Raw genomic sequence first — 23252 nt, forward strand, 5'->3', positions numbered from 1 at the left:
GGCAGGATACAATCCACATTGTCATTTGGGCAGAAGTAACAGTCTACTATGAAATATTCTAGGTCTCTATTGCAGCTGATTCAATAGGCTCAGATGTCCATCGAGCTTCATCAACGCCATTGCCTCTCGTCCCAATGTCAAACCCAGGTTTTACAACTCCATCGAACTGTATAACCGGCTTCACGGTCCGAATCGATATGCCTAGATTTGGACAAGGCCGGGATTCGAAGAATTTTGGATCAAACAAATGCGAGGACTTATCCTTGAGCATGCTCATTACCCGCGAGATTAGAACTAGCATATGGTCGTCGTGACGAAAGACAGGCGAGTCGTAATGCCTGCGAAGTTTGTCCCAGGTCTCTTCTGAGTAAGTGCCAACATCCTCGACCAACCAGTTGTTGTAGTAGTCAAGTGCCAACTTATATCGTCAGTCTGGGTTAATCTAAACTCACAGCTGCAGAGAACAAACTTACATTTATCTTGTACGACCCACCGTTCTCTCCCCTCCGAATCAGGGCGTCTAACACACTGCATATTCCCGAAATGCCAGTGCTGCAATAGTCAGTGTTTCTTACTCTTTCGTTTGTGTGGTTGGGTGGGGATTTGTAATACCAAAAGTCACTATTTGGGAACACGGGAGTGACTGGTTCGTCATTTCCCATTGAGCGGCCAAACTCATAGGAAACGCCGGTGTGCTAAGAATGCTGCTTGTCAGGCCAGTAGAAACTTAGAAAGTATACGGATAAGGCACCTACCGCATCCGATATCTGCTGCCATCCACTTCTCAACCGTAATGGACCATGCCATCCAAAGCAATTGAGCCGCACTACAATGATCCCTTTGGATCTATCCTTGCACATTTCCATGATTTGATCGGCCCCAAAACCCCATTTCTCCATGACCTCTGGCCGATAGCTTGAGACAAACACGTCGCACTCCAAAATAAGTTTTTTCATGGTCTCTCGATCTGCCTCGTTGGCAAAGTCTAGGGCAGCGTTTCGCTTGCCCCAATTAAATTCGGGGTGGTATATAGTCGCATCGGGTACAGAAGGGGATGTGATTCGCAGAACGGTTGCTCCCAGTTCTGCCAGCCCACGGGTCACGGCAGGTCCCGCGATGATGCGGGTAGCGTCGAGGACCTTAAGTCCGGCGAGGGGCCTTGATGGGTTGCTTGGCTTATTACCAACTGCATCTGTCCACCAGCAGGGAGGTTGAGTCTCATTGGCTTTGTACGACTCCCACAGACCAACATGCGAGTTCGCTATACCATGAAGTGTCCTTCGGTAGCCATTAATGTCGTGGCATATTGTCCCCGAGGTCTTGAAGACATCGTTCGATAGTTCGTCGATGCTCTTGCTATCGCATTGCGAAAGTGCTTCCCTAAACATAGGCAGTACCTTTTCAAACGTGTCTTCACCCCCAGGTGGCATAAGAGGAAACTTCAGCATTCGTAGAACAACATCTGGGTTGAGCGAGCCGTGGAGGTGGAAAAACCGACCGTCGGACGTCCTATAGATATTGGATGTACAGCATCGGTAGGCGCCTTCCAGCGACTTGTGGGTGTCAAAGTCTTTGAAGAGGCTGAGGTAAAATTCTTTGGCCGCAGCGTCGCTTCTGATGTCCACAAAGCTTATGTTTCTACCCTCAGGGTCAAGAGACCAGAGGGGAATGGACAAGAGGAATAGGGTTGCATGGTCACTGTGTTGATATACCTGTCAATGGCAGAACTAGACGAACTTTACCACATGAATAGGGATGCCTACGTGTTGATAAAAGCCTTCTGCGGAGGCACTCCATAGAGCTTGTCGAGGATGGCATTGACGTACGTCGCCTCGAGCGCTTTTAGTGCGGATACACTCTCAGCAAATCGCCAGTTAACAGGAACAATGGGGTCCTGAGATCCTTCGAAAACGACTGTATCGTACTTCTCCAGGTCATCGATGAGGTGCTGATGTGTTCGCGGACTACCTAAGATGCCTTCACGAAAAACTTTCGACGCTTGCTGAGGGACAGAATACAATCCGTTCTCCATGATGCCTTGTGCAACGATCCGTAAACCTTACTGTAAGCTTTGCGGCGGTTTTGAGTATGGCCGAGTTGGATCTCGAGGAGCAAAGCCTGATGTGTTCAGTAGATAGGCTCCTCATCTTTACTTGCCTTAATAATCAAACGCACGATGGCAAAAGGCTACTTCGCTCCTCTCGAAACAAATGGAATCCTCCAAAAATAACATTTTGATATCGGTGCGGCCGAACGGAGAGCAAATTGATGTTGACGGTGCCGGGATGGCCGTTGATCCTCGTCCCCGGTCCCATTATGCTCGAAAAGACAGGTTTTTAACACGGATACGACAGCAACAGGCACCTGGGTGTTACCGTGATTTTCCGATGTCTGCAGACATACGAGATGGATGCGCAAAAGCAGGCTTCAGCCCATGTTGACAGGGCGAGGTGAGGTGAAGAGAAGGTTCCTTGGCATCATCGAGGCTAATTTTAGGCAGTCGAAAAAGGTCCACATCGCGTTGGTTAACTAGTTACTCCACTCAGTTATGTAGTTACCCGATGTACCGGGCCGATCCGTATCGGGGCAATCAATACAGCCTTGTAATAACGCCGTTTACAGGGATTGAGGCCGCATTACCATCAAGCAACCTGGCAACTTCCGGCTATTCGTTAAAGGATTGAAGGCCAGTGAACCGCCTGAAACAAATCCCACTCGCGATATTTGGTCGTTTCCGCCAGTTCCTAGGCACTACAATTTGGAGATAGAACATCGTCTGGGCAAGAAGATAAAGGGAATAGATAATCAAATTGATCACGTTTTCGAATCTATCCAGTTTTTCCTTTTCAATATGTTGAAGGAACGATCGACAAGCGACCACCGTCGGATACCAGTACATTGCCATTCAAATAAGAGCCTGCCTTACTCGTGAGGAAAAGAACAATACCAGCCATGTCTGTATCCGCGCCTGCTCTACCCTCTGGAATTAGCTTCGAGGGGTCGTAACCACTTGCAGTCATGGATGAAGTCATATCTGTAGGGAAAACTGATCGTTTGTTAGTTTCGATGAGTTCCATTTTCACTTCATATGTATGTATGTATGTATGTACTTACGCCCTGGGGCAACCATATTCACCCGAATTCCATACGGGACCAGGTGTGTGGATAGTTGTTTCATCATGTGAGTCTGAGATGCTTTACTCTGTCCATACGCGAAACGACCGGTAGCTGCAAATCTGCCAAAGCCCAAGGTGCTACACGTCCCGATAATCTGGCTTCTGTGCATCCCATTGCCCCTTTCATTGCCAAGGTGGAGGAGCTTCAAGAACGCAATGGCTGTGTACCAGAAGCCCGCAGTATTGACCTTGAATGTCTCGGTGTATTCTTCAACCGAATGCCTCCAGTTAGCCTCAATAAACTGGTTCAGAGACGACGAGCTGGTCAGTTCAGGACTTTCGGGACCCGATGTCCCTGAATTACACCAGAGAACATTGATATATCCGACCTCTTTGGTAACTTTGTCGACAGCTGCCTGTAATGACTCTTTGGAGGTAACATCGCACTCGATTGGTATCACCACATCAGGAAAGGGTTTAGCAGTTTCTTCCAGGACGGCGCCACGACGACCGAGAATGTAGACCTTCGCAGCACCATTGACGGCGAGGGCACGAGTGATCATGCGACCAATACCTGCATGGGCATCCATGGTTCTGTTAGCTGCGCATTGCATCTTAGACAAAAACAATCGCGACATATCTTGAATACTTACCAGAGCCACCGCCGGAGATCACCGCAACGAGACCCTTAATGCTGAAAAGCTCAGGGGTCTCAATGGCTTTGGTTGAACTATCCATTATTGAGGAGTCGATTGAGGGCTATTTTCTGTTTTCTTTCTGGAAATGGTGTAAATTCCTGATGCTCTTTTCTGTATCTCTCTTTAAGAGGAACGATAGGTATAGACAAACTCTTTAGCGTAAAATTTACGTCACTATCGACCGGATTCACTGCCACTTTGCAGTAATTCGGTGTTGCAAATATCCGCCGCCCAGTCCATTACCCAGGTTGCTGTAACTTCATTTCAATTTCAGCGGCCTTTTCAGGTCCCGCATACGATTGGACAGGGTATTGAGTATTTCAAAGTAGATATGCGCGAAGCCTCTGGCCTCTGATGTGCATCATGTTGTTAAGTGAGCAAGTAAGTTCATCCAGGCTAAAGATCCCTGCACCTGTCAAGCTCAGGTTCCCCGCATGATTGCCAAGTGGATCGACGAATGGGAGGCCCTTCGTATCTCAGCCGAGGCGGATGATCGCCAGGTTGCCACCTAACTAGGGTAATAAGCCGAAAATGATATGCGCAGAAATCTGCAAGGAAGATTTCGCTGCATTCTCGACCGGAAAACGCCTTGGATCCCCCACGTTTCGTATTGATACGACGGTCAAATTACCTCATGCCGGTAACACAAGATACGAAGTCGGCTATAACATGCTGTCCTGGAAGTTCAGAGTAAAAAGCCGTTGGAAGGACGTACGCATAACTTCGTATAAGCATGCAACCGAAACTGGAGTCATGAAGTAAGGATCGCACTATGAACTTCGCCGCGGCTGAGTTAGCGGCGTCAAAGATGTCTGTCAAACTCGTCTTACACCCAAGTACCAATGAGCAAATATCGTATCAGAGTTCAACGTATAAAACGTAATGCAAAGCACACAGTACTGTGTAGCTATTTTGCAATCTAACCCTGATGGTTGAATTCCAATATCTCGCACACATTTGTACTCCGAAAAAAGGGGATAGCATCAATTCGCACGCATCATGGATGAGACACGAGTCGATCTGGTGGTGGTTGGCGGTGAGATATGTTCGAAATTTTCCTGCACGTCACTGGCTAACATGATGGACGATTCCTTAGGTGGTCCTACTGGAATGCTGACTGCTCTTCTGGCGAAGAGACTCGGAGTATCAGTCCTTGTGCTGGGTATGCTCCATCCCGATGACTCAACTCTCTTTGGAATTAGGAGGCTCGCTGTTAACCAGGGCGGCCCATTCCAGATGCAAAACCTCAGCCGCTGCAACTTGGAAGAGCTGATGCTTTGAACGCGAGATCTCAGCAATATCTCGAGATTGTGGGTATTCTCGACGATCTGATTAGCCAGGGTCTCAAATGCAATAGTAAGTCTCGAACACCGGGCTATCCTTGTCTCCTCCACCCTTGTTTCTTGTTCACTGACCACTTTAAATAGCCAGCTCCACCTTTACTAATGGTGGCTTCGCCTCCCGCCAAAGTCACTGGTGGACAGGCCTTCAACATGTCCTGCATAAAAATTTTCTCATGATTGGCCAGCCCGTGGTAGAGCAGCTCCTCGCAGCAGAGCTCAAGGAGTCTCTACTCTATAACGAGCGGGTCGAGTCGATCCGAGAGACTGAGTGCGGAGTCGAGGTAGCCACCATCTCGCAACGCATCGTGCACGGCACGTATTGCATCGCCTCCGATGGCGCCAGATCCATGGTGCGTCAGGCACTTCGTATTCCTTTCACGGGTACCAAGCCTGAAATGCTGTGGGCCGTTTTGGACACCTTCATCGACAGCGACTTCCCTCGCTGCCCTGAGATTATCACATTCGAGCTCGATGGCGAATCCCGTGTCGCATGGATCCCGCGGGAGCGGGGTCTGGCACGTTTCTATATTTTGCTGGATGGCGAAGTCACTGAGGAGAAGTCGAAGGCTTCTATCAAGAGGCATTTGGCTCCTTACCGCGTCGACTTCACCAAGACTGAATGGTTCAGCACCTTTGAAGGTAAGTAACCAGTTACAGGTAGCGTTTAAGGCTCAACCTTGCCAACACATGTGTTTAGTGAAAGAGAGAATTGCCGAAACCTTCATATCCCAGAACGGCAATGGAAGGATCATCCTTGCGGGCGACGCTGCTCACTGCCATGCCGTTAATGGTGGTCAAGGACTGAATACCGGCCTGTCTGATGCATTCAGTTTGGGATGGAGAATGGCATATATTTTAAAGTATTCTGACAAACTAGCTCCTGGCGCGGCCAATCGAATTCTTCAGAGTTACGACGCGGAGCGTCGCAAGGTGGCAGAGAATGTCATTCGTGTTGCCGCACGCTTGGTGAGAGATATCAAGTATGAGGCCACGCAGTATGTTGGCAACGTGGAAAAGAACGCAAACTACATTACCGGTGAGCACAATTTTGCGGGAGCATGATCATAACCAGGTTGAAAACTACTTACCCTTGCTATTAGGGATGGGTATCGCGTATCATGATCTTGGCTCGCCTGCTGTACGCGAGTCAGAGGTGGGCATCTGGAAGGCCGGCCGGGCATGCCCTGACATTCTGTTGACAACCCCTGGCGCCTCGGAGTCGCGGTATCTCTACAGTATCGTAACTTATGGGAAGTACATGGTTCTTGTGGCCGGTGATCACGGTGGCCACTTTAACACCTTCAAGAGTCTCGTTCGATGGCTGAGGATATTACCGAAAGCGGATGAGCAGAATTGCCATCTCAACGGAGAGAGCGAGTTAAGCTATTTGGCCGAGGTTGTCAAAGAGGGGGAGAACTACGCCATTGTAGTTCGCCCCGATATGTACATCGCATATGCGGGTACAGCCGAGGGCGCGACTGAGTACTTGGCAGAAATCTTTGTCAGTTAGAATACGGATGAAGTTGGATAAACTAACCTCACAATTCGCTTTCGAATTAAGAGCTCCCAAATTTGCTTCAATGCCAGTTCAACCTGTAGTCGCCAACTGCTTCTGTAACTTTACCCATCGAAAAGGTAACAATGAGCTGTTGCGACTTGAAAACAAATACATGTATGGTGCGGACCATACCATGTGCTAGCTGGGTTCTATGCAGTGTTCACAGACAAAATGACAATGGGTACTTGCCGTTATCGATGCTGTGCCATGGTGTAACCATCAAGCAGGAGTCCCCACTTTACAGCGCTACAGGGATGTAGTTAATCGGGAAATAGGTTCCATTTACATACCTTGACAAGGCCCCAGAGCGGGCTCTGTGAAATGTAAATATTGAACAACCCTGCGCAAGCCTGCTAAAATATTGAATGCATAACCATTCACAGTTGCATTGACATGTCTTTGATGTGTCAGTGAAGACCTCATGTGTTGGTTGCAATCTGTGGCAAGAGCAGAGAGTATGTGTTTGAACATGGAACCCCTGAAGAGCAATTTTCCGCGCGCGGCGCAGCGCTGATCTGCAGGGAAGCCCATAAAAGATGGCCGTATCACATTATGGGATGCGATTGTTTCTAGCAACCAGTCTATTGAACTGACTGGCCAGTTAAATGATTATTTACCAGTCGGGCTGCTGGATATCAACACCATCATCAACCTCACTTTTGCCCACACTCTCACTTCCATGCATAGCAAGCCTTGGGAAACATGCACGAGAAGGCTGAGGAGCCCACCTGGTCCGGAGTATTGCGAGAGGCAAATATGCACATGATGGATACACACGTGTGTACGGGCGTCTTCGGCGCGAGTATGCGCCTCCGCTAACCCGATCGTTGTATCATAGTATGTAACCAGAAGCTTAACGGTCATTGAGTGATCTATGAGACCAATGATGAATTGCCAGGCTGTGCATTGCAAGTTGACGACATCGTATCAGGGTGGTGGCTCCTGGGTTGGCTGCGGGATGCAGATCATGCAATGAGACTTGACTCTGTTTGGCTCGTGTCCATATATAGACGCTGGAGATTGATAACTCGACCGTTTTTTTCCTCCTCAGAACAGGCAACAAGGTGAATGCAACCATGTCAAAGCGCCCTGTAATGAGGGATCGGACGAATAACAAGGCTGGTGATCCTGTAGAAGATCTATCCTGGACATCGCCGTGCTGAATTTGATTCGGAACGAGACAAAACCGTGGTCCGCTCCAGGGCTGAGAGGTCGAAGCAGTGGGAGCTGACAAAAAAACCAGGTCATATCAGGCCGTACATCATGCGCAATTACCTCGAACTCAGCAGTCGATACGAGATTCATGACACTGGATGCTGATCTCGACATTGAGCCGTCATCACCAAAACCTCTCGCCTCGTAACCGTCATGGCCGACGGGGTTTGCCGGACGATGCGCGTTCCCCTGTGAAAACGAGCAACATATGAGTCAGCAATCACGTGAAATGGCGGCACAGACAATAAGCAACATCGCATCGTCTTTTGAGCACGAACTTCATGGGCATGGCATCAACGCTTCCCGTGGGGGTTCAACTGCCTCGCAAAATGAGTCTTTGATCGTATTTTACTTTCTAGGAATAATACGGATCTTGACTACAGGATCGGTTGATCGCATCAACCACCCCTGCTCTGCCTGTGCTTTCGGTTGAGAAGGAGGGCTGACGCCGGACAATCAGCTGGGTTCAGCACTTGATAATCTTCTAGGACTGGTGGCGAGGCTGGGATAGTTGCTTTTGTGGTGGCAGGCAAATGTTTCTGACAGGTGTCCGGGACGGAGATAAAGGTGTTCCCCCATTTGGCGGCCTCGAATCATGTCCTTTCCATGGGCTAGGGCCTTATTTGAAGGCATCTTATCTCCTGCCATCGTGCTTTCAATACCCTTTGAAAAACACATGTCCCTTCTTTGTCCAAGGGCATACAACTCTCTCAGTCTTTTCATCTCCCTGCTTGCTAGTGAATCGTTCACCTTCTCAAGCTTTCCAAGATGATGGCCCCAGTGCTCATGGAGTCAGCCCTTCGGGGCACTCCGGGCCATGTTGTCCTCCCTTTTTCCAGCCGTGTCGTTGATCACTCCCACATCGATATGGCTGCAAAGATCATTGAGGTCATCTACCGATATCAGCGAAGAGGCGACATCACTGAAGGCATGCAGTCGGACATTGGCCTCCTTGCTGGCCTAACGCAGATCTACAGCCATGTGAAAGCGAGCAGACCTGTCAAGATGGCTTTGCCAGCTTTTCCCTTCAAGTCTCCCAACACTAGCATCAAGGTCCTTGGTCGCTTGCCGGATAAAGCCGAAGAATTTGCGCTTGCCCATCTGAACGGCCTTTGTGCCGCTATTCAAGACGTTTACAGTCCTGGAGCAGAGCTCACCATTATTTCTGACGGGATCGTATATAACGGTAAGTCGGACGGAGAGACCTATGGGGGGCTGCATCTACTCACTGTCATTTGAACTCTACAGATCTACTCAGCATTTCAGACTCTGATGTCTGGGCATATGGACAAGCCCTCCGGGAGCTGGCGAGAAACAAACGCTTCAATCACATTAAATTTTCTCGGCTTGCTGACCTTATTCCCTTAGCGGCGCCTGAGGCCTTGGACGAGGTGTCGTATGTTGCCAATGCGACTAACTTCCGGGTTGCTCTCATGAACAACTTTGGTAGCAAAGATTGGGATGTTTCTAACAAAATAGCTGAAGATGAGGATGTCCGCCTGACATACCGTGGATATCGCGAGTTCCTGCTTACCGACCTTGCTGAAAAATACCCCATTTCAGATAGATTTTCCAAGTCCAATTTCGAGAAGGGCACGGAGAGCATCGCCAAACAGATGCTCATCCGAGGCCAGGCATTCGCCCGCGCCATCCGCGAGAAGTTTGTCAACCACCTGCGCCTGTCTATCCACACGTCTACCGGCCAAAACAAGGTCTCAATTGGAATTCTACCTACGGACACCAGCTACGCGACACCGTGGCACTGCGCTATCGCAGTCAGGCTCGATGGTACTGTAACCAGCGGTCATGCCCAAACCTTCCGGGACGACCCTGCCTGGGAGCTGGTGTACGAGGATGCCAGACCCTCGTACTTTAGGGAGAAGAGTGATCTTTACACTTGGGGCTCAGGGCCCATCACGGTCACTCCGCTGTATCCCTGCGGTGTCATGATCACACCCACCGAGGGAGCTGGAATGCTCTCCATGCGGGACATTGACCCTCAGAAGGTCCGGGCCCTGTCTGAGATCAATTCCCCCGTTGTCCTCCGAGGCTTTGATGGCACCAGGGAGCGCGAGAGATTTATCGAGAAGGCCTCGGAGTTTGGCACACCGCTGCCATGGAAGTTCGGGATCCTGCTTGAGGTCAAGGATCGTGGTGCTGACACCCGCGGGCTTAACAACGTTCTGTCAGCGGAATGGATGCCATTCCATTTTGACGGCCTTTTCAAAACTGAAGAGAAGACTAAGGAGGATGGTACGATCTATAAGGTTCCCAACCCCCCTCGGTTAGTATGCCCTTGCTAAGCCAAGATCCTGGACAACAGTCACTGATTTTTTTAATTTTTTTAATTTTTTTTTCTTTTGCAGATTCCAGCTTTTCACGGCCGTCACGCCGTCGCCGTCTGACACCGGATTCACGCTCTTCTCGACATCTACCTTTGTCTTTAAGCACCTGCCCGACCATCTCCCCCTCGAGACGTTGAGGAACCTCACGTGGTCGGTGTCGACATCGTCCTTCGACAGCACCAAGCTGCACGGTCTCCCGCTGGTGGTCGACCACCCCACAACCGGCAAACCTTGCCTGCGGTACCACGAACCCTGGCCAGAGGGCAAGACGAGCTTCGAGGCCACCAACATCTCGATCGACGGGCTGACGCCGGAGCTGTCAGACACCGTGTGCAGCCAGCTCGACAGCCTGCTGCACGACCGGCGGGTGGTGTACTACCACACGTGGCAGAGAGGGGACATGCTGGTTAGCGACAACGTGTTGACGATGCACACCCGCAGCGACTTCCAGGGCGGCGCCGACAGGGAGCTGTGGAGAATCCATTTTGATTGAGCGGATTTGAATGTATTAGTAACTGCATATCAGAAAGGCAGTAGTTAGTTGCGTCTGTGTCGTTGGTTTCATTCCCATTTTCCCTTGCTGCGTAGAATAGGACACATAGAATGCAAACCAGCGCAAATCGTTTGAGTGATGAATGTTTCAGGGCCCAATCGGCTTGTTGATGTTTCTAATAATGGCGACGCAGGCGTATAACAGGTACTACCCGAGGTGGTGTACATATGTGTGACTCGTGCCGTTGTCAGGTACCGGCGATGATGCAGCAAAGCGTTCTCGCCCGGACGTAACCTCAGACATTCATCATCGCGGCTTCTTTTCCCCCTTACGCTTGCGGCTTGCACATGCAATTCCAGTGACGTAACTGGATTAGATCAGCTGCATCTCGACTGGGACTAGCGCGGATGTCGGATATAACTCGGCTCAGCTAGCCATATACGGCTAGACTTTGGCTCAAGCTAAACCGCACCCGGCCTAGCGCGGCTGCAGGGCCTTCGGTGCTCCGGCGTCGTATGATTCGGAAGCAGACCCGCTCACGTGGCGCCGGGCTTGGCGGGCCGGGCCTGGCCAGCCGGACGAACGCGACGGCAGGACGTGGACGGCGTCCGAAGTCGAGGTTGAGCAGGACAGACATCCTGCGATCGTGACGCGCAGAAGACTCAAAAGACAAGACATGCGTGGTCCAGGAACCCCATCTGCGTGCCAATTGAGCCTGTCCCCGCGTCCCCCCGACTGCTCTCGTTCTTAGCCCGCCCTGGACGACTCCCAGGGCCCGAACGGCGCATTTCCGCGATATCACACACACGCTCTCCGTGTTGTCTGTGCTTGTCTAGTTAACTGCCCAATATCCGGAGTTGCTATTACATACTATCCCTTCGCTAAATCACAAACATCCGCTCTATCCTTGCTTCCTTGGCTCCATTCCTCTTCATTTCTCCCAATCTGCTCAGTTCTTTTCCAACCCTCTAAACCAACCTGTTCTTGATCCTGAGGCTGTTTCTGATGAACCCCCATCCGCCTCCCCCAATTTTCCACACAGGACCTCCCAACTGAATCTAAACCGTTCGTGGAGGCAAAACATTCACCCCAGCGAAAACGCTCTCGAACCCCATTCCCGAAACTTTCCCTTGGGCACAGTTCGGCCAGTTCTCCATTCGAAACCTGGAGCGGTTCTGAGGTGTCTGATGAGCCAACTTTTCTGACCCTTCCTCAAACTATAACACCATGCCTTCGTCTTCTGGGACCTCCACCTCATCCTCATCCGCTTCTTCTTCTTCTGCTTCCTCCTCTTCCTCTTCCTCTTCCGCCCCCGAAGCCGATCCCACCTGCGATCCCGCCCTCTTGTCCTCGACTCGGATGCCCGAACGAGGGGCCACACCCATGAACGACCTTAGTCCCCTGATCGAGTCAAATCCGGATGATCTAGTCGCCGACTGGACGCAGTGGATGCGCTGGGACGAATTCGACACCGATGAAATATCCAATCACGTGGCCATGCAGCAGTTCAGCGGGAATAACAAGAGCGATGACAACTCCCTCCCTCAGTCCGCCGCCACCTTCAGCCCCGCGTCCGCTCAACCTGCCTTCACCTTCCACGGCGGCGACATACCACCTTCTCAGATCAATACCGCCCTCGACTCCAAGGCAATGGGTCTCCAGCCGCCCTTCTCTCCCACCTTCGCCTTCAGTGGCCATACCGTGCCCGCCTTTGTTCCTCCCCCAGATCCTCTTGCGTTGAGCGTCTCCGTGGAACAGAGCCCACCCCCGCACACGTCTGCAAACTTCCCCCCAACCCCTGTCTCCGCTGGTTCGGGACGGAAACGAAAGTCATCCGAGGACGACGGTGTCCCAGGCACCGTTTCTGCTGGCAGCATGTCTCCTCCGGCAGCTAAGTCCTTGCCCTCCAAAAAGAGATCGCACAACGTCATCGAGAAGCGGTACCGTGCAAACCTCAACGAGAAGATTGCGGAGCTCAGGGACAGCGTTCCCTGTCTCCGCATCATGTATAAGCAACGCTTTGGCGGTGGCACGACCAAGGACGACGAAGAGGAAGAAGAGACGATCGCCTCTACGAATAAGCTGAACAAGGCCTCAATCCTTTCCAAGGCTACAGAGTACATCAAGCACCTGGAAATGCGGAATAAACGCCTAGAGGAGGAGAATATCGCCCTGAAGAATCGTCTCCGTCAGCTTGAGAAATCCCAAGAGCAAGGGCTAGCAGCTTTTCCGCCAATGCCAAATATGGAGCCGTCTCCGAGTGAGAGTATGGTTTCGCCAGAGTCCGCCACCAGTTCACCACCGAGCATCTTCTCTCAAAATGCTGAATTCTCGCCTGAAGCGTCCCCCAATCCGTTGTATCCACCCGAAGGGTTGATTAAAGTTCCTGAGTACTTCAAACGGTTGCGTCCAACCGGTCCTCAGCCGCATTATGCCGATTCGTTGATGTCTCGACAAGGTCAGCGCTACGAACCGGGCTCGGGCGATGGCAGTGGGAGACGTGGAGGACTTGCCAACAAATTCATGCTTGGCACATTAGCTGGTCTTATGGTGGTTGGAACCTTTGAGAACCAGAAGGAAGAGTCGTCAGATCGAGGACTCTTAAGCGTCCCAATCCACCTTCTAGCCCAAGGCTTTGCATATGCTCGAAGACACATCTATGTGATCCGAACCAACTCGTGGCAAATCAGAGCCTTGTCTCACTTCGTCCTGACATCCCTCTTCGTTGTTGGGTGTGCCTTTTTCGTCTACCTCTATCTATTTTACTCGAGACCCTGCCGCCCAAAATCGAAACTACAAAAGTCCCAATCGACTGTCGCCGGCACCACCGAGTTCCGCCGGGATGCATGGCTCACTAGCACCCAAACAGTTGGGGTCCCTCGACACACCTTTTTTCCCGAGTGGTTCGCCGTCACCTCTCGTTGCTTCGAGTACTTGCTTCGTTGCCTTCTTGGCTGGAAGCTGTATTCGATACTTACCGGTATCTCAGAGGATGACGAAAAGGGCCGTGTCAAAGCATGGGATATCGCCTTGGATGCCCAGCTTACCGGTGGTGATGCAGAGGTCAGCAAGAGCCGACTGGTTCTAACTATTTTCGCGGCCGGAACCCTCCCAAGAAGCCTATCTCGAATGATGCTGAAGTCCTTGCATTGTCGAATTTTGCTATGGCGTGTAGGCTCCTCCGGCTCCATTGCTTGCAAGATTTCGGACCATATTGCAGGAATCTTGGCCAAGTATCAATGGCAGCTTGCACAACAAATGCAGAAACTTACTCCGGAGGATCATGAAGATGCGCTTCCAAGTCATCTGGCATATCTTCTTCAACACGATTGCGAGGACGTTTTCACGGATGCCATCGTTCAGAGAGCATCCAACATGATTTGGAATCGCCCAACACAGGAAGCAACCGACGGCGAGGACTCGTTACTGGATGTAGTCGTTGAAGACAGCGCCATTCGTTCCCCTCTAGATGCTATCGCAGCATGGTGGTCTAGCCGGGCCCTCCAAGAAGCACTCATTCATTCCCTAGATGTGACTTCTGCAGACTGCGGTACCCGACGACGAGAAGCTTTCGAGCGTAATTTAGAAATGGCACTGAAATCCGCACCGCCCACGTCTGCCGCTTACACTCGAGCTGCCGCCATCAAAGCATTGTTCTTCGACGAGGATAGGGTTGCGAATATCAACTCAGTTTTAGCCGCTCTCCCACGTCCCAAGCGGGAACCGTCCAGCAGTGCATCGATATTCCTTGATTCGTCAGTCCCGCCCTCTGTTCGCGATGAAATCTGCATCGCAGTGCGTTGTGCCATGATCGCGGCGATCCTACAGGGCCAAGCTGGAGCACAAGAACCCTCTTCTTCAAAGCTATCTTTGCACAATGCTATCGAGTTGTTCAACAGGCTACCCATTGACGCAGTTGAACTTACGTTGATGGGCTTTGCACCACTCTATCACCTATTACACATGGTTTCTATGGACGATAGGTTAGTTCCATCAACGTCACTCTCTTCCTCGGTCTGCTCGTCCGATAATCTTTCGGTTTGCTTGTCGTCCACCCAGGATTCTGCCGTCGGAACCCACCCTCTTCCCCTACCCGACTTGGCCAGAATCGCTTCGGAGCTCATGTACTGGGTGCAGAATGCTTATAATCCGATCTCTTCCGGATTTACAGACTGTCTGGTGGACAAAGTCGTCAATGGTTGCGTGGAAGCATGTCGAAATGCTGGCGTCGACATCAACGAGACGAAAATCAACAAGGAACGAAAAATGCACGAGGGACAAATTAGCGATTTATCTTCATCATCCCTATCTCAAGAGGATGATACGGATAGCCCTCTCGCGTCCGATGGACCCGAAAGCAAAAGTCATTGCGTGAATAAGACAAGAAGGCAGAGTATTCGAAGTAACGATACGGGTTATGGAAGTTTGAGTCAGGATGAGAGTTGAACGGGCTGAAATATCCTCCCTTGGTTTACAAGTGATAACCTTGATCACGCCCGTCGATTCTGCTTCGTGCGTCAGTCGAATTTGATCCGGCCATCCACTACTTTGCACATTTATAACTATATGCGTTGTTACCTCGCTTTGCGTCCGTATTTTCTTCCGGAGTCCTCGCCACTCTTGCTACATCCTTCGCGTCGCGAAGAAAGCAATCCCATACCTACAAACGGATACCCAAAAGCAAATGACGCAAGTAATAACAGAAAAGCATTCTCAAAAAATACTTCCCTCCCCTCCTAACCAACATTCCCTTTTTATGTACACTCTCCTCAAAACTATCCTAACCTATTTGTCTGCAACTTACTCTATGTGTGACTCTTATCTCTCGAAGAATGTTTTATTTATCTCCTTTTATTTCCCTGGCGGTCAAGCGTGCTGTTTTCTATATAACCCCGGGCTAGATAAATGGATGGAAATCAAGCCGAAGTGGCGGGTTGTTAATGCAGTTAACTTCTGGAGATTTATTTTGGATGTATAATATACCACTGATCCCGGATTTAATGGAGACATAATAGTGCCTAATCTGGACCGCATGCTTATGAAGAGAAACAGATCATTGCTCGATAAAGTATTTACAATGACTGACAATCAACCGAGATTAACTGTCTTACATTGTGGTTTCATAAAAGTCCACGGTAATCAGTCATTGTTGACCGCCATTCCAATTTGATAAAAGCATGCGAAAAGATATTAATGAAACACAAAATAATAGTGATCCAACACCCTGCAGGGATTCTGCCAGTCAAAACCAATTAACCAGGTCTCAGAGCAACCACAGACGAGCTCACGCCACACATATTCATCGACAATTTTATCCGATCGTCAAGGTGCCAGCATCAAATATTCTCAACGGAGAGAGATCGTAATATAACGTCATAAATGACTTCAAGGGGAAAGGCAATTTAGCCGGTGTTGAACAGGTGTTTTGCCTGCAGTTCACTCCAGGGTCAAGCTGACTTAGTTGATAAGCCACGCTGGAATCACTGTTATCCAGCATAAATGAACAGATAGCTATCACTTCTTCTCCATAGTTTCCTCCCTCGACTCCACCAGCGGACCGGATATCGGCATCAGGCCAACCCTCACCTCCGCATCCTCCGCCGTAAACACTTTATTCTTCCCACTTCCGATACCACACGCCCGCTTAACAGCCTTCCAACTTTCAATCAGCATAATGTAAACAACCACACAACCTACTACTATCCCCCATTCCCATGTAATGCTCAGGTGCTTGAACACCAAGCGGTTCACAGTAGGGAGATAAACCACAGGAAACGTGATAAAGAACCCCGCAGCAACAGCCCAGAACAAGAAGCGATTCCTCCACAGGGTGGGGAAGACTGAGAGCAACCCGGCCTTGCGGCCAGTGAGGTCCATGTTGAACAGCGAGCGGGAGAAATGCTTTACTTCCCAGGCCGTGACAAGGAGGAGAAACGATAGCGTTGCAAAGGTGGTTGCACGAGCGCGGAACACAACGTCGCACGTTGAGTTCCAGTCCTGATTGCAATTGTCTCCCAGATAGCCGTCGCCGGCGCCGTAGACGACGGAAACGAATGACACGAGACATAGGCTGCCCATGAAAACGCCGTAGATAGTTTTATCCATGATGAGCTCCCGGGTGAAAACGCCAACGTGGAGGTTATGTGGTGGGCGGAACATTAGATCCGGTTGACCCTCCTCGAGGCCGAGGCCTAGGGCTAGGAAAGAGGATGTGACGAGATTTGCCCAGAGGATCTCCAGTGGAGAGAGCGGGAAAACGGAGTCGCCATCCTCGTCTTTAAACGCTAGGGCAATGAGCAGAAGTACGACCTGGGCGATATTCGATATCAATAAATGCATTAGAAACTATGTTCGGGTTAGTTCAACGTCGACGTTGCTTTAAAGCAAGAATTTAGCAATTACCTTCTGGATATTATCGAACAAACGTCGTCCTTCTTCCACAGCTTTGACCACAGATGCAAAATCATCATCCGTCAATACCATATCTGCCGCATCCTTTGCCACATCGCTTCCATTTTTGCCCATCGCAATTCCGACGTCCGCATGTTTCAAAGCTGGTGAATCATTAACACCATCGCCGGTCATAACACAGAATGCCTTCCGTCTATGCATCGCCTCTACCATGCGAACTTTCGTTGTGGGACTGCATCGAGCAATAACTAACGGCAATGCTTCCATTGCATCAATCTCTGCGTCTGATAGTTTGTCAAAGTCCTCCGCAGCCATGACCACGGTACTCGCCTGTGCAGTTGGGATCACTGTCCCCAATATACCTACTTCATATGCGATAGCTGTGGCCGTCCGAATATGATCTCCTGTAAGCATATGCACCGTGATTCCCGCCATGTGGCATTTTCTCACGGCTTCGGGGGTTTCAAGTCGTGGGGGATCGTATAAGCCAACAAGTCCGACAAAGTCTAGGTTAGTCTCTACCCTTGCGCGGTCTGAAACCTGCGTAAAGTTGTCTGGATCGATAATTTTGTGCGCAACGCAAAGTACTCTGAGTCCTTCTCCAGCGAGCCTATCGACCACAGCACGGATTTCTTCTTTCATGCTATTGTTTATGGATAGTAGCGGCAACAGGGATTCTATAGCACCTTTTGTAAACACATCAGCATTCCGACAGTCCTTTCTTTGATAAACAACCGTCATTCTCTTGATAGACGAGTCAAACGGGAATTCTGCAAGTAACCCCATTTGTTGACTCTGCAGCATTACCTGCTTTCCGGAATTAAACCGTATTGCGAGAACGTGAAGCGCTATTTCTGTGGGCTCTCCGACAGCGGTCCAGGTGTCGCTTGAGTCCGCAACAGATGCATTGTCTAGAGAGACTTTGTCAGAAGGATTATACACAGAAGATAGGTTGCAGAGCGAAATGGTTTGCAGAAACTTCGTAAATAGGCTATCCTTGTCACGCGGATATTGATCGGGGTTGATAACGGAGTTGTTAATTTGAATGAAGCCGCTTCTCGGGTCAAATGGACAGGTTGTATCGTGTACAGACAGTGTCCCTATGCCTGGAATCCAGGCCTTACGGGCAATCATTTTCCCTTGAGTAAGAGTCCCTGTCTTGTCGGAGCAGATGTTTGTCACTCCACCAACAGCTTCGAGAGCTTGAAGCTTTCTGACAATGACATTACCTTTGGCCATTTCCTTCGTTCCAACAGCAATCGTGATGGTCAGAACTGCAATGAGAGACTCAGGAATCACAGCAACAGCGACACAAATACCATAAATGAGGACTTCGCCTTGAATGTTCCATTTGTTAGCCGAGAAAACAAGGATTGCTAGCAAGATAGCCAGCCCGAAAAGTAAGAGGGCGAATTTGCTAAGTTGCACTTGTAAAGGGGTGCCAATTAGCCCAAGAACAAGTAACAAGCTTCTCTTGAATCTGGCCCATATTCGGACGAGGATATTTGCGTCTTGTTCAGGTCGCTGAGCTCGGAGAAGTTGAGCAATTTTGCCAACTTCAGTCTTCATTCCAGTGCTGACAACCACACCGGTAGCACGACCGCGAGTCATTATACTCCCGGAATATGCCATATTTGTGCGATCGCCAACTGGCATATCACGAGTAGAAAAGACAGCATGAGGCTGTTTTGAAACAGGCAATGATTCGCCAGTTAAAAGAGCTTCATCAGTTGAGGCGTTGATGCCTTCAAATAGCCGTAAATCAGCAGGAACCATGTCGCCGACTGCGAGCTGGATGACATCCCCAACCACAAGAGTCTCTGCCTTTACAGAATCTATCCGTCCGTTGCGGAGAACTTTACATACGGGCGCCGAGAGTGCCTGAAGAGACATGATTGTCTTTTCTGCACGATAGTCCTGAAAAAATCTGTAGACATGGGAATTAAAACATCGCCACGAATATAGGGCAAGGGAGCGCATACCCAACGATAATATTGAGGAGAATTACAGCTGTGATGACTCCACCTTCAATATAGTCATTGATTCCAAAGGACAGAGCCATTGTTATCACAAGGACCTAGCATCGGGCAGTTAACATGGAACATCTCGGTTTCAGTTCCTGGCTGGCTAGGAATGCCGTATATTGGGGGGGGGAGAAAAGTAGGTATCTCTCGTACTAAAGTCAGACTGTTCGACACCTGCCTTAACAGAATTTTCCACAAGGATATCCCTTCTGCACTCTTAACCTTGTTAAGGCCATCTTGCTGGAGGCGAGATGCCGCTTGGGCACTGCTGAGTCCATTTCTAGAGGAGCATGTGAGAATTGGGTGTAGAGCATGGGTGGGAATACAAGTATTGTTCTTACTCCAAGTCGACGCCCAAGATGCTGGCAATCTGAGAGGGAGTAAAAGTATGGGCACATTCGTATTGCTCCTCCCACTTGCACTCAACCTGTGAGCAGGAGATATCTGGAGTGCCTGGCTTCTTGTCCCGTTCGTCCAGATCACGAAGGGGGCCAACTGAACGGTCTACGGCTTTTCCAGGTTGCTTCGTGGTCCCTTGAGGAATAGGAACACAAGGAGGTGGCTCAGTCGATTCCTCGACATCCGGTTGAGTAGTCTCTGTTCCCATTCAATAAGAGAAGGTAGATAGGGTGGAGAGAGCGTGGTGGCTAACACGAAGTCGCCAGGAGTCAGGGAATGGATGGTTTGGTGAGCTTCTTACACAAAAAATTGGAAGCCTACAGTGATGGAGAGGAGGGATCCTCGACAGAATGGAATATGCAAAGGAGAGGGTGAGAGAAGCAGAGGGAAGTTGGCTGTGCGGGGAAGGTATATATAGCCCATCTCGACGGTCAAGAAACGTGATCGTCGTCGTGGACAAGGTTTAGTGAAGCCATGCTCTTTATTCACGTCCACACTGCCACCATGATGGTGATGATGGGTTAACACCCCAGACGAATGGTTCTTGGGAGTCTTCCGCTGGAGTTTCTCACATTGGAGAGCTGCGTTTTCGAAACCCTGAGTGGCTGAATCGTGGCAAACCGTGCTGGCAATTAGAAGGCACTAGCGACGGATGGAGGATGGCCAAGCGCAATCGATCAATCGGATTGCAGAGTGGTATGCACAATGACGGAAAACCGAGCAAAAGGTTTGAGCATGCGACATCCCAGGCTCTAAAGGTTCTCTCGCTCGCCGAGAACCTTGTGCCGTCGAGCCCCGTCCCATTCCCTGCCTCGCGAGCCCCAACGCCGCAAGTTCTGGCCCTGGTGATAAGCGGGGATTGCGCTACCAAGTCTCTTGGCGGGCGCAGCGGCTGGCTTCCCATGACCGCTGGCCTGTGGCCTGCGGAGCAGACGTTCCTCTCCTCCCCCAGGCGCCATCGGAGGAGCGGCTTTTCTTGGAGGGCTGCCAATTCTGGATACTCTTGGCCTCCTTGACCATGGAGCAGCCTGCCAGGATTGAAACTAGAATGAGTGCACAAATCTTAAAATACGATGATTTATGTACGGAGTACGGAGTACTCCCTATGGAGTACATCCTTTTGCGTGGTTGTTAGTTTATTCCTGATGGGGTCCTCTCGACACCTCTCGACGCAAACGTTGGGAGGACCTGACTACGACATCCAAGCGGCCTATCAAAAGGCTATGCTCGGGGATGACTTCGGACTCATGCAACTATCTTCCTGCTGCAGCTTTTCTCCCTACGTGGACCTTTTTCCGTGACTTGCTCTCAAAACACGCACCATCTCCACCACCATCCGTATTGCAGGTGAGAGAAGGAGACTCACAAACGTCGCGATTCGCTCTGGTTCACAATTGAACCGACGCAACCCGGCGAGTCGGCCTCGAGTAGGACGAGAACGAAGCTGCAAATTGCACACGTGTGTACTCCGTATATCGAGTAAAGGTCATTCTTGGGAGAACTGCCAATAGGAGCATCCATCAGCCAAGGCGAATGGCAGGCTTTAAAGGGGGTGGGGGGGAGAAAAGAAAAAAAAGTACTCCGTAAGCAAGTGCAGGAAGTTAAAAAAAAAAAAAAAAGCAAAAGAAGAAAAAAGAAAAGCTCCTTATCACATCTCGCCCTTGATGTCGACGACAATGTTCCCGGTCCAGCCAAGGAGCGGAACAACAGTTTTCCCGTAGTTAAGGTACCTAACGGGCCAGATCCACTACGGAGTACGTAGTAGTCCCCGCCGGCTTCTGGAGAGCAAAAAGGAAAAAGACGTGAGACGACCACCCTGAGCTGCAGTAAACCACCTCTTGCCGCACGCGGTCAATTAGGCGCAGGTTTATTTGCTCACCCCGATCTCGATTATCGTAGGTCGCTTGAACCTTCAACCGGGAATGCATTCTACGGCAATGGCTGCACCAATTGCGTCCTTGGCTCCCCTCGAGTTCGCCAATGGTTCCGCTTCGTATACCTCCCCGACGGGTGACCAGATACTTGGATCGGTCAATGGTCCCATTGAAGTAAACCGTCGCGATGCCCAAAAGCCGGACGAAGCGACGCTAGAGATAGTGATCAAGCCGGGAGTCGGTGGAAGCGGTGTTGGCGAGAGATACGTGGAGGGAATCCTGCGTAGTGTTTTGAGCAGAGTTATCTTGATGCGCGACAAAGCCATGGCACGCAGAGCGATTGTGGTAACGTTGGTCGTCGTGAAGAATATGGTGGCTGAGGGCAAAGTCGATGAGCGGGGTGGTTCGGTAAGGTCGACAGGCTTGCTTTTACGCGAATGAATCCTTTTGGCTAATTTTTTGTATTCACAACAGTATCTTCCAATTCTCCCTTCGCTTCTTCATACCGCACTCCTCTCTCTTATGTCAGCTGCAGTTCCTATGTCTATGATCTTCACAGCTGCTCTTGTGGCTGTCACCTCTCACAACGAGATTGTGCCACACCCTTCACCTAAAGTCAGCAAAGCTGCGACATCCCTCCACGTGCTCGCATTTTCTTCCAAGGGCCATTTACTCCTAAACGAAAGCCAAGGCGAGTTCAACATAGAAACGTGGGAGAAAGTATACGATCTCGCCGAAACAATATGTCGAGGTGGAACAAAGGTTCAGCTTATCAAAGGTGGAGACGTTTCAATGGATGACGCCGAGATGGTACAAAGTTTAGAGCAGCTCGTGCGAAAAGTGGTGAAAGATAAAGCTCGTGAAGATTTTGCGTGGAAATTGGCTACGACTTGAATCATATGGTGAAATTGGGTTTGTTTCGAATTGCCTTTTTAAGGAAATATTAGCGGGCGCACACCCGATATCTCGGAGAGATGCAAAACGCCGCACAAGGAGACTTGAGTCCGACTTTGGGAGGGCAGGATATTGTTTAGAAACCCGCGCTCTCGGATAGCTTGCATTCCCCCGTCGTCCGACCACGAGGAAGGGTCTAAACGACAGCACGCCTCGGACCCCAATTAGAAATTGGGACGTCTCGAACGCGAGCTTTAAGAAATCTCGAGAATTGAGAAGCATTTTCCATCACAATTAGGCTAGTAAAGGCTTAATATCATTTCTTCACATCTGGTACCTTTGCCGAAGTATTCATCAATTGGTACAACATTGTATCCATATGTGCGCTTGGTCTTTATTACAACCCAGTACAGTTGAAATCATGCTTATCCATGTCACATGCTTGAGAGTCCTTTTCAGGGAATTGGCAAGGAACGAGAAAACTAACTCTCAATCACTTTTTCCCAGGCTGACGTATTCCTTACCAGCAGTCACATCAAAAGGTTGTGGACTAAGACCTCTGACCGCGTGTTAGTGTATTCTAGGCTTGGTAGAAATATTCTGCTCTTTTGCATTGAGATGCATCAAACTGCCACCCCATCAAGCCAACCACCCAAGCTCAAGGAAACAATGCGCCCCAGATCTGAAGAACCATCACACCTAGCCCACAATTCTCCTATATGATGAATTATGTGATCAATATACTGTCCAACAGCACTGACATCAAGGATTAGAGCAATCGCCCGGTGGAGAGCAAGCAGTTCTGGAGAAGGTGGGTCAATGGTATGATTTGGTGAGAGAAGTAGTGTCCTTGTTGTTGGAAGATTGAAGACAACTGATGCA

The 23252-nt window shown here is 50.0% G+C and overlaps 8 protein-coding genes across 8 annotated transcripts; 5 read left to right on the forward strand and 3 right to left on the reverse strand.

The window, feature by feature from the left end:
* Positions 1–58: 58 nt before the first annotated feature.
* Positions 59–2032, reverse strand: D8B26_005033 (uncharacterized protein; the record flags this gene model as incomplete). Its single annotated transcript, XM_003066716.2, has 5 exons — positions 59–418; positions 474–552; positions 613–695; positions 756–1698; positions 1764–2032. The coding sequence occupies 5 exons, from the start codon at positions 2030–2032 to the stop codon at positions 59–61; spliced, it is 1734 nt and encodes a 577-aa protein (XP_003066762.1).
* A 783-nt stretch (positions 2033–2815) lies between these two features.
* On the reverse strand, positions 2816–3854 carry D8B26_005034 (uncharacterized protein; the record flags this gene model as incomplete). Its single annotated transcript, XM_003066715.2, has 3 exons — positions 2816–3046; positions 3115–3690; positions 3770–3854. The coding sequence occupies 3 exons, from the start codon at positions 3852–3854 to the stop codon at positions 2847–2849; spliced, it is 861 nt and encodes a 286-aa protein (XP_003066761.2). The 3' UTR covers positions 2816–2846.
* Positions 3855–4813: 959 nt separating this feature from the next.
* D8B26_005035 (uncharacterized protein) lies at positions 4814–6667 on the forward strand (the record flags this gene model as incomplete). Its single annotated transcript, XM_003066714.2, has 6 exons — positions 4814–4850; positions 4911–4976; positions 5036–5170; positions 5242–5796; positions 5855–6193; positions 6258–6667. The coding sequence occupies 6 exons, from the start codon at positions 4814–4816 to the stop codon at positions 6665–6667; spliced, it is 1542 nt and encodes a 513-aa protein (XP_003066760.1).
* A 2031-nt stretch (positions 6668–8698) lies between these two features.
* D8B26_005036 (uncharacterized protein) lies at positions 8699–9169 on the forward strand (the record flags this gene model as incomplete). The annotated part of the gene is made up of 1 exon (XM_066124687.1): positions 8699–9169. The coding sequence occupies one exon, from the start codon at positions 8699–8701 to the stop codon at positions 9167–9169; it is 471 nt and encodes a 156-aa protein (XP_065980768.1).
* An 8-nt stretch (positions 9170–9177) lies between these two features.
* Positions 9178–10914, forward strand: D8B26_005037 (uncharacterized protein). Its single transcript, XM_003066713.2, has 2 exons — positions 9178–10214; positions 10297–10914. Exons 1-2 carry the CDS (start codon positions 9364–9366, stop codon positions 10766–10768), a joined length of 1323 nt encoding a protein of 440 aa, XP_003066759.2. The 5' UTR covers positions 9178–9363; the 3' UTR covers positions 10769–10914.
* A 958-nt stretch (positions 10915–11872) lies between these two features.
* Positions 11873–15631, forward strand: D8B26_005038 (uncharacterized protein). The gene has a single exon (XM_003066712.2). The coding sequence runs from the start codon at positions 11996–11998 to the stop codon at positions 15212–15214; it is 3219 nt and encodes a 1072-aa protein (XP_003066758.2). The 5' UTR covers positions 11873–11995; the 3' UTR covers positions 15215–15631.
* Positions 15632–16282: 651 nt separating this feature from the next.
* On the reverse strand, positions 16283–19982 carry D8B26_005039 (uncharacterized protein; the record flags this gene model as incomplete). The annotated part of the gene is made up of 5 exons (XM_003066711.2): positions 19545–19982; positions 19357–19483; positions 19162–19256; positions 17171–19106; positions 16283–17113 (listed from the first exon to the last, which is right to left on the reverse strand). Exons 1-5 carry the CDS (start codon positions 19808–19810, stop codon positions 16283–16285), a joined length of 3255 nt encoding a protein of 1084 aa, XP_003066757.2. The 5' UTR covers positions 19811–19982.
* A 1413-nt stretch (positions 19983–21395) lies between these two features.
* RRP46 (exosome non-catalytic core subunit rrp46) lies at positions 21396–22695 on the forward strand. The gene is made up of 2 exons (XM_003066710.2): positions 21396–21884; positions 21951–22695. The coding sequence occupies exons 1-2, from the start codon at positions 21525–21527 to the stop codon at positions 22368–22370; spliced, it is 780 nt and encodes a 259-aa protein (XP_003066756.2). The 5' UTR covers positions 21396–21524; the 3' UTR covers positions 22371–22695.
* Positions 22696–23252: the final 557 nt, after the last annotated feature.

The sequence above is a fragment of the Coccidioides posadasii genome, chromosome 3 (assembly GCF_018416015.2).
Source record: "Coccidioides posadasii str. Silveira chromosome 3, complete sequence".
Taxonomy (NCBI): domain Eukaryota; kingdom Fungi; phylum Ascomycota; class Eurotiomycetes; order Onygenales; family Onygenaceae; genus Coccidioides; species Coccidioides posadasii.

Coding starts and splice junctions, on each gene's coding strand:
- D8B26_005037 (XM_003066713.2), top strand. CDS start 9,364: ATGAACAACTTTGGTAGCAAAGATTGGGATGTTTCTAACAAAATAGCT. Junction 10,215..10,296: donor AAGGTTCCCAACCCCCCTCG/GTTAGTATGCCC, acceptor TTTCTTTTGCAG/ATTCCAGCTTTTCACGGCCG.
- D8B26_005038 (XM_003066712.2), top strand. CDS start 11,996: ATGCCTTCGTCTTCTGGGACCTCCACCTCATCCTCATCCGCTTCTTCT.
- RRP46 (XM_003066710.2), top strand. CDS start 21,525: ATGCATTCTACGGCAATGGCTGCACCAATTGCGTCCTTGGCTCCCCTC. Junction 21,885..21,950: donor TCGATGAGCGGGGTGGTTCG/GTAAGGTCGACA, acceptor TATTCACAACAG/TATCTTCCAATTCTCCCTTC.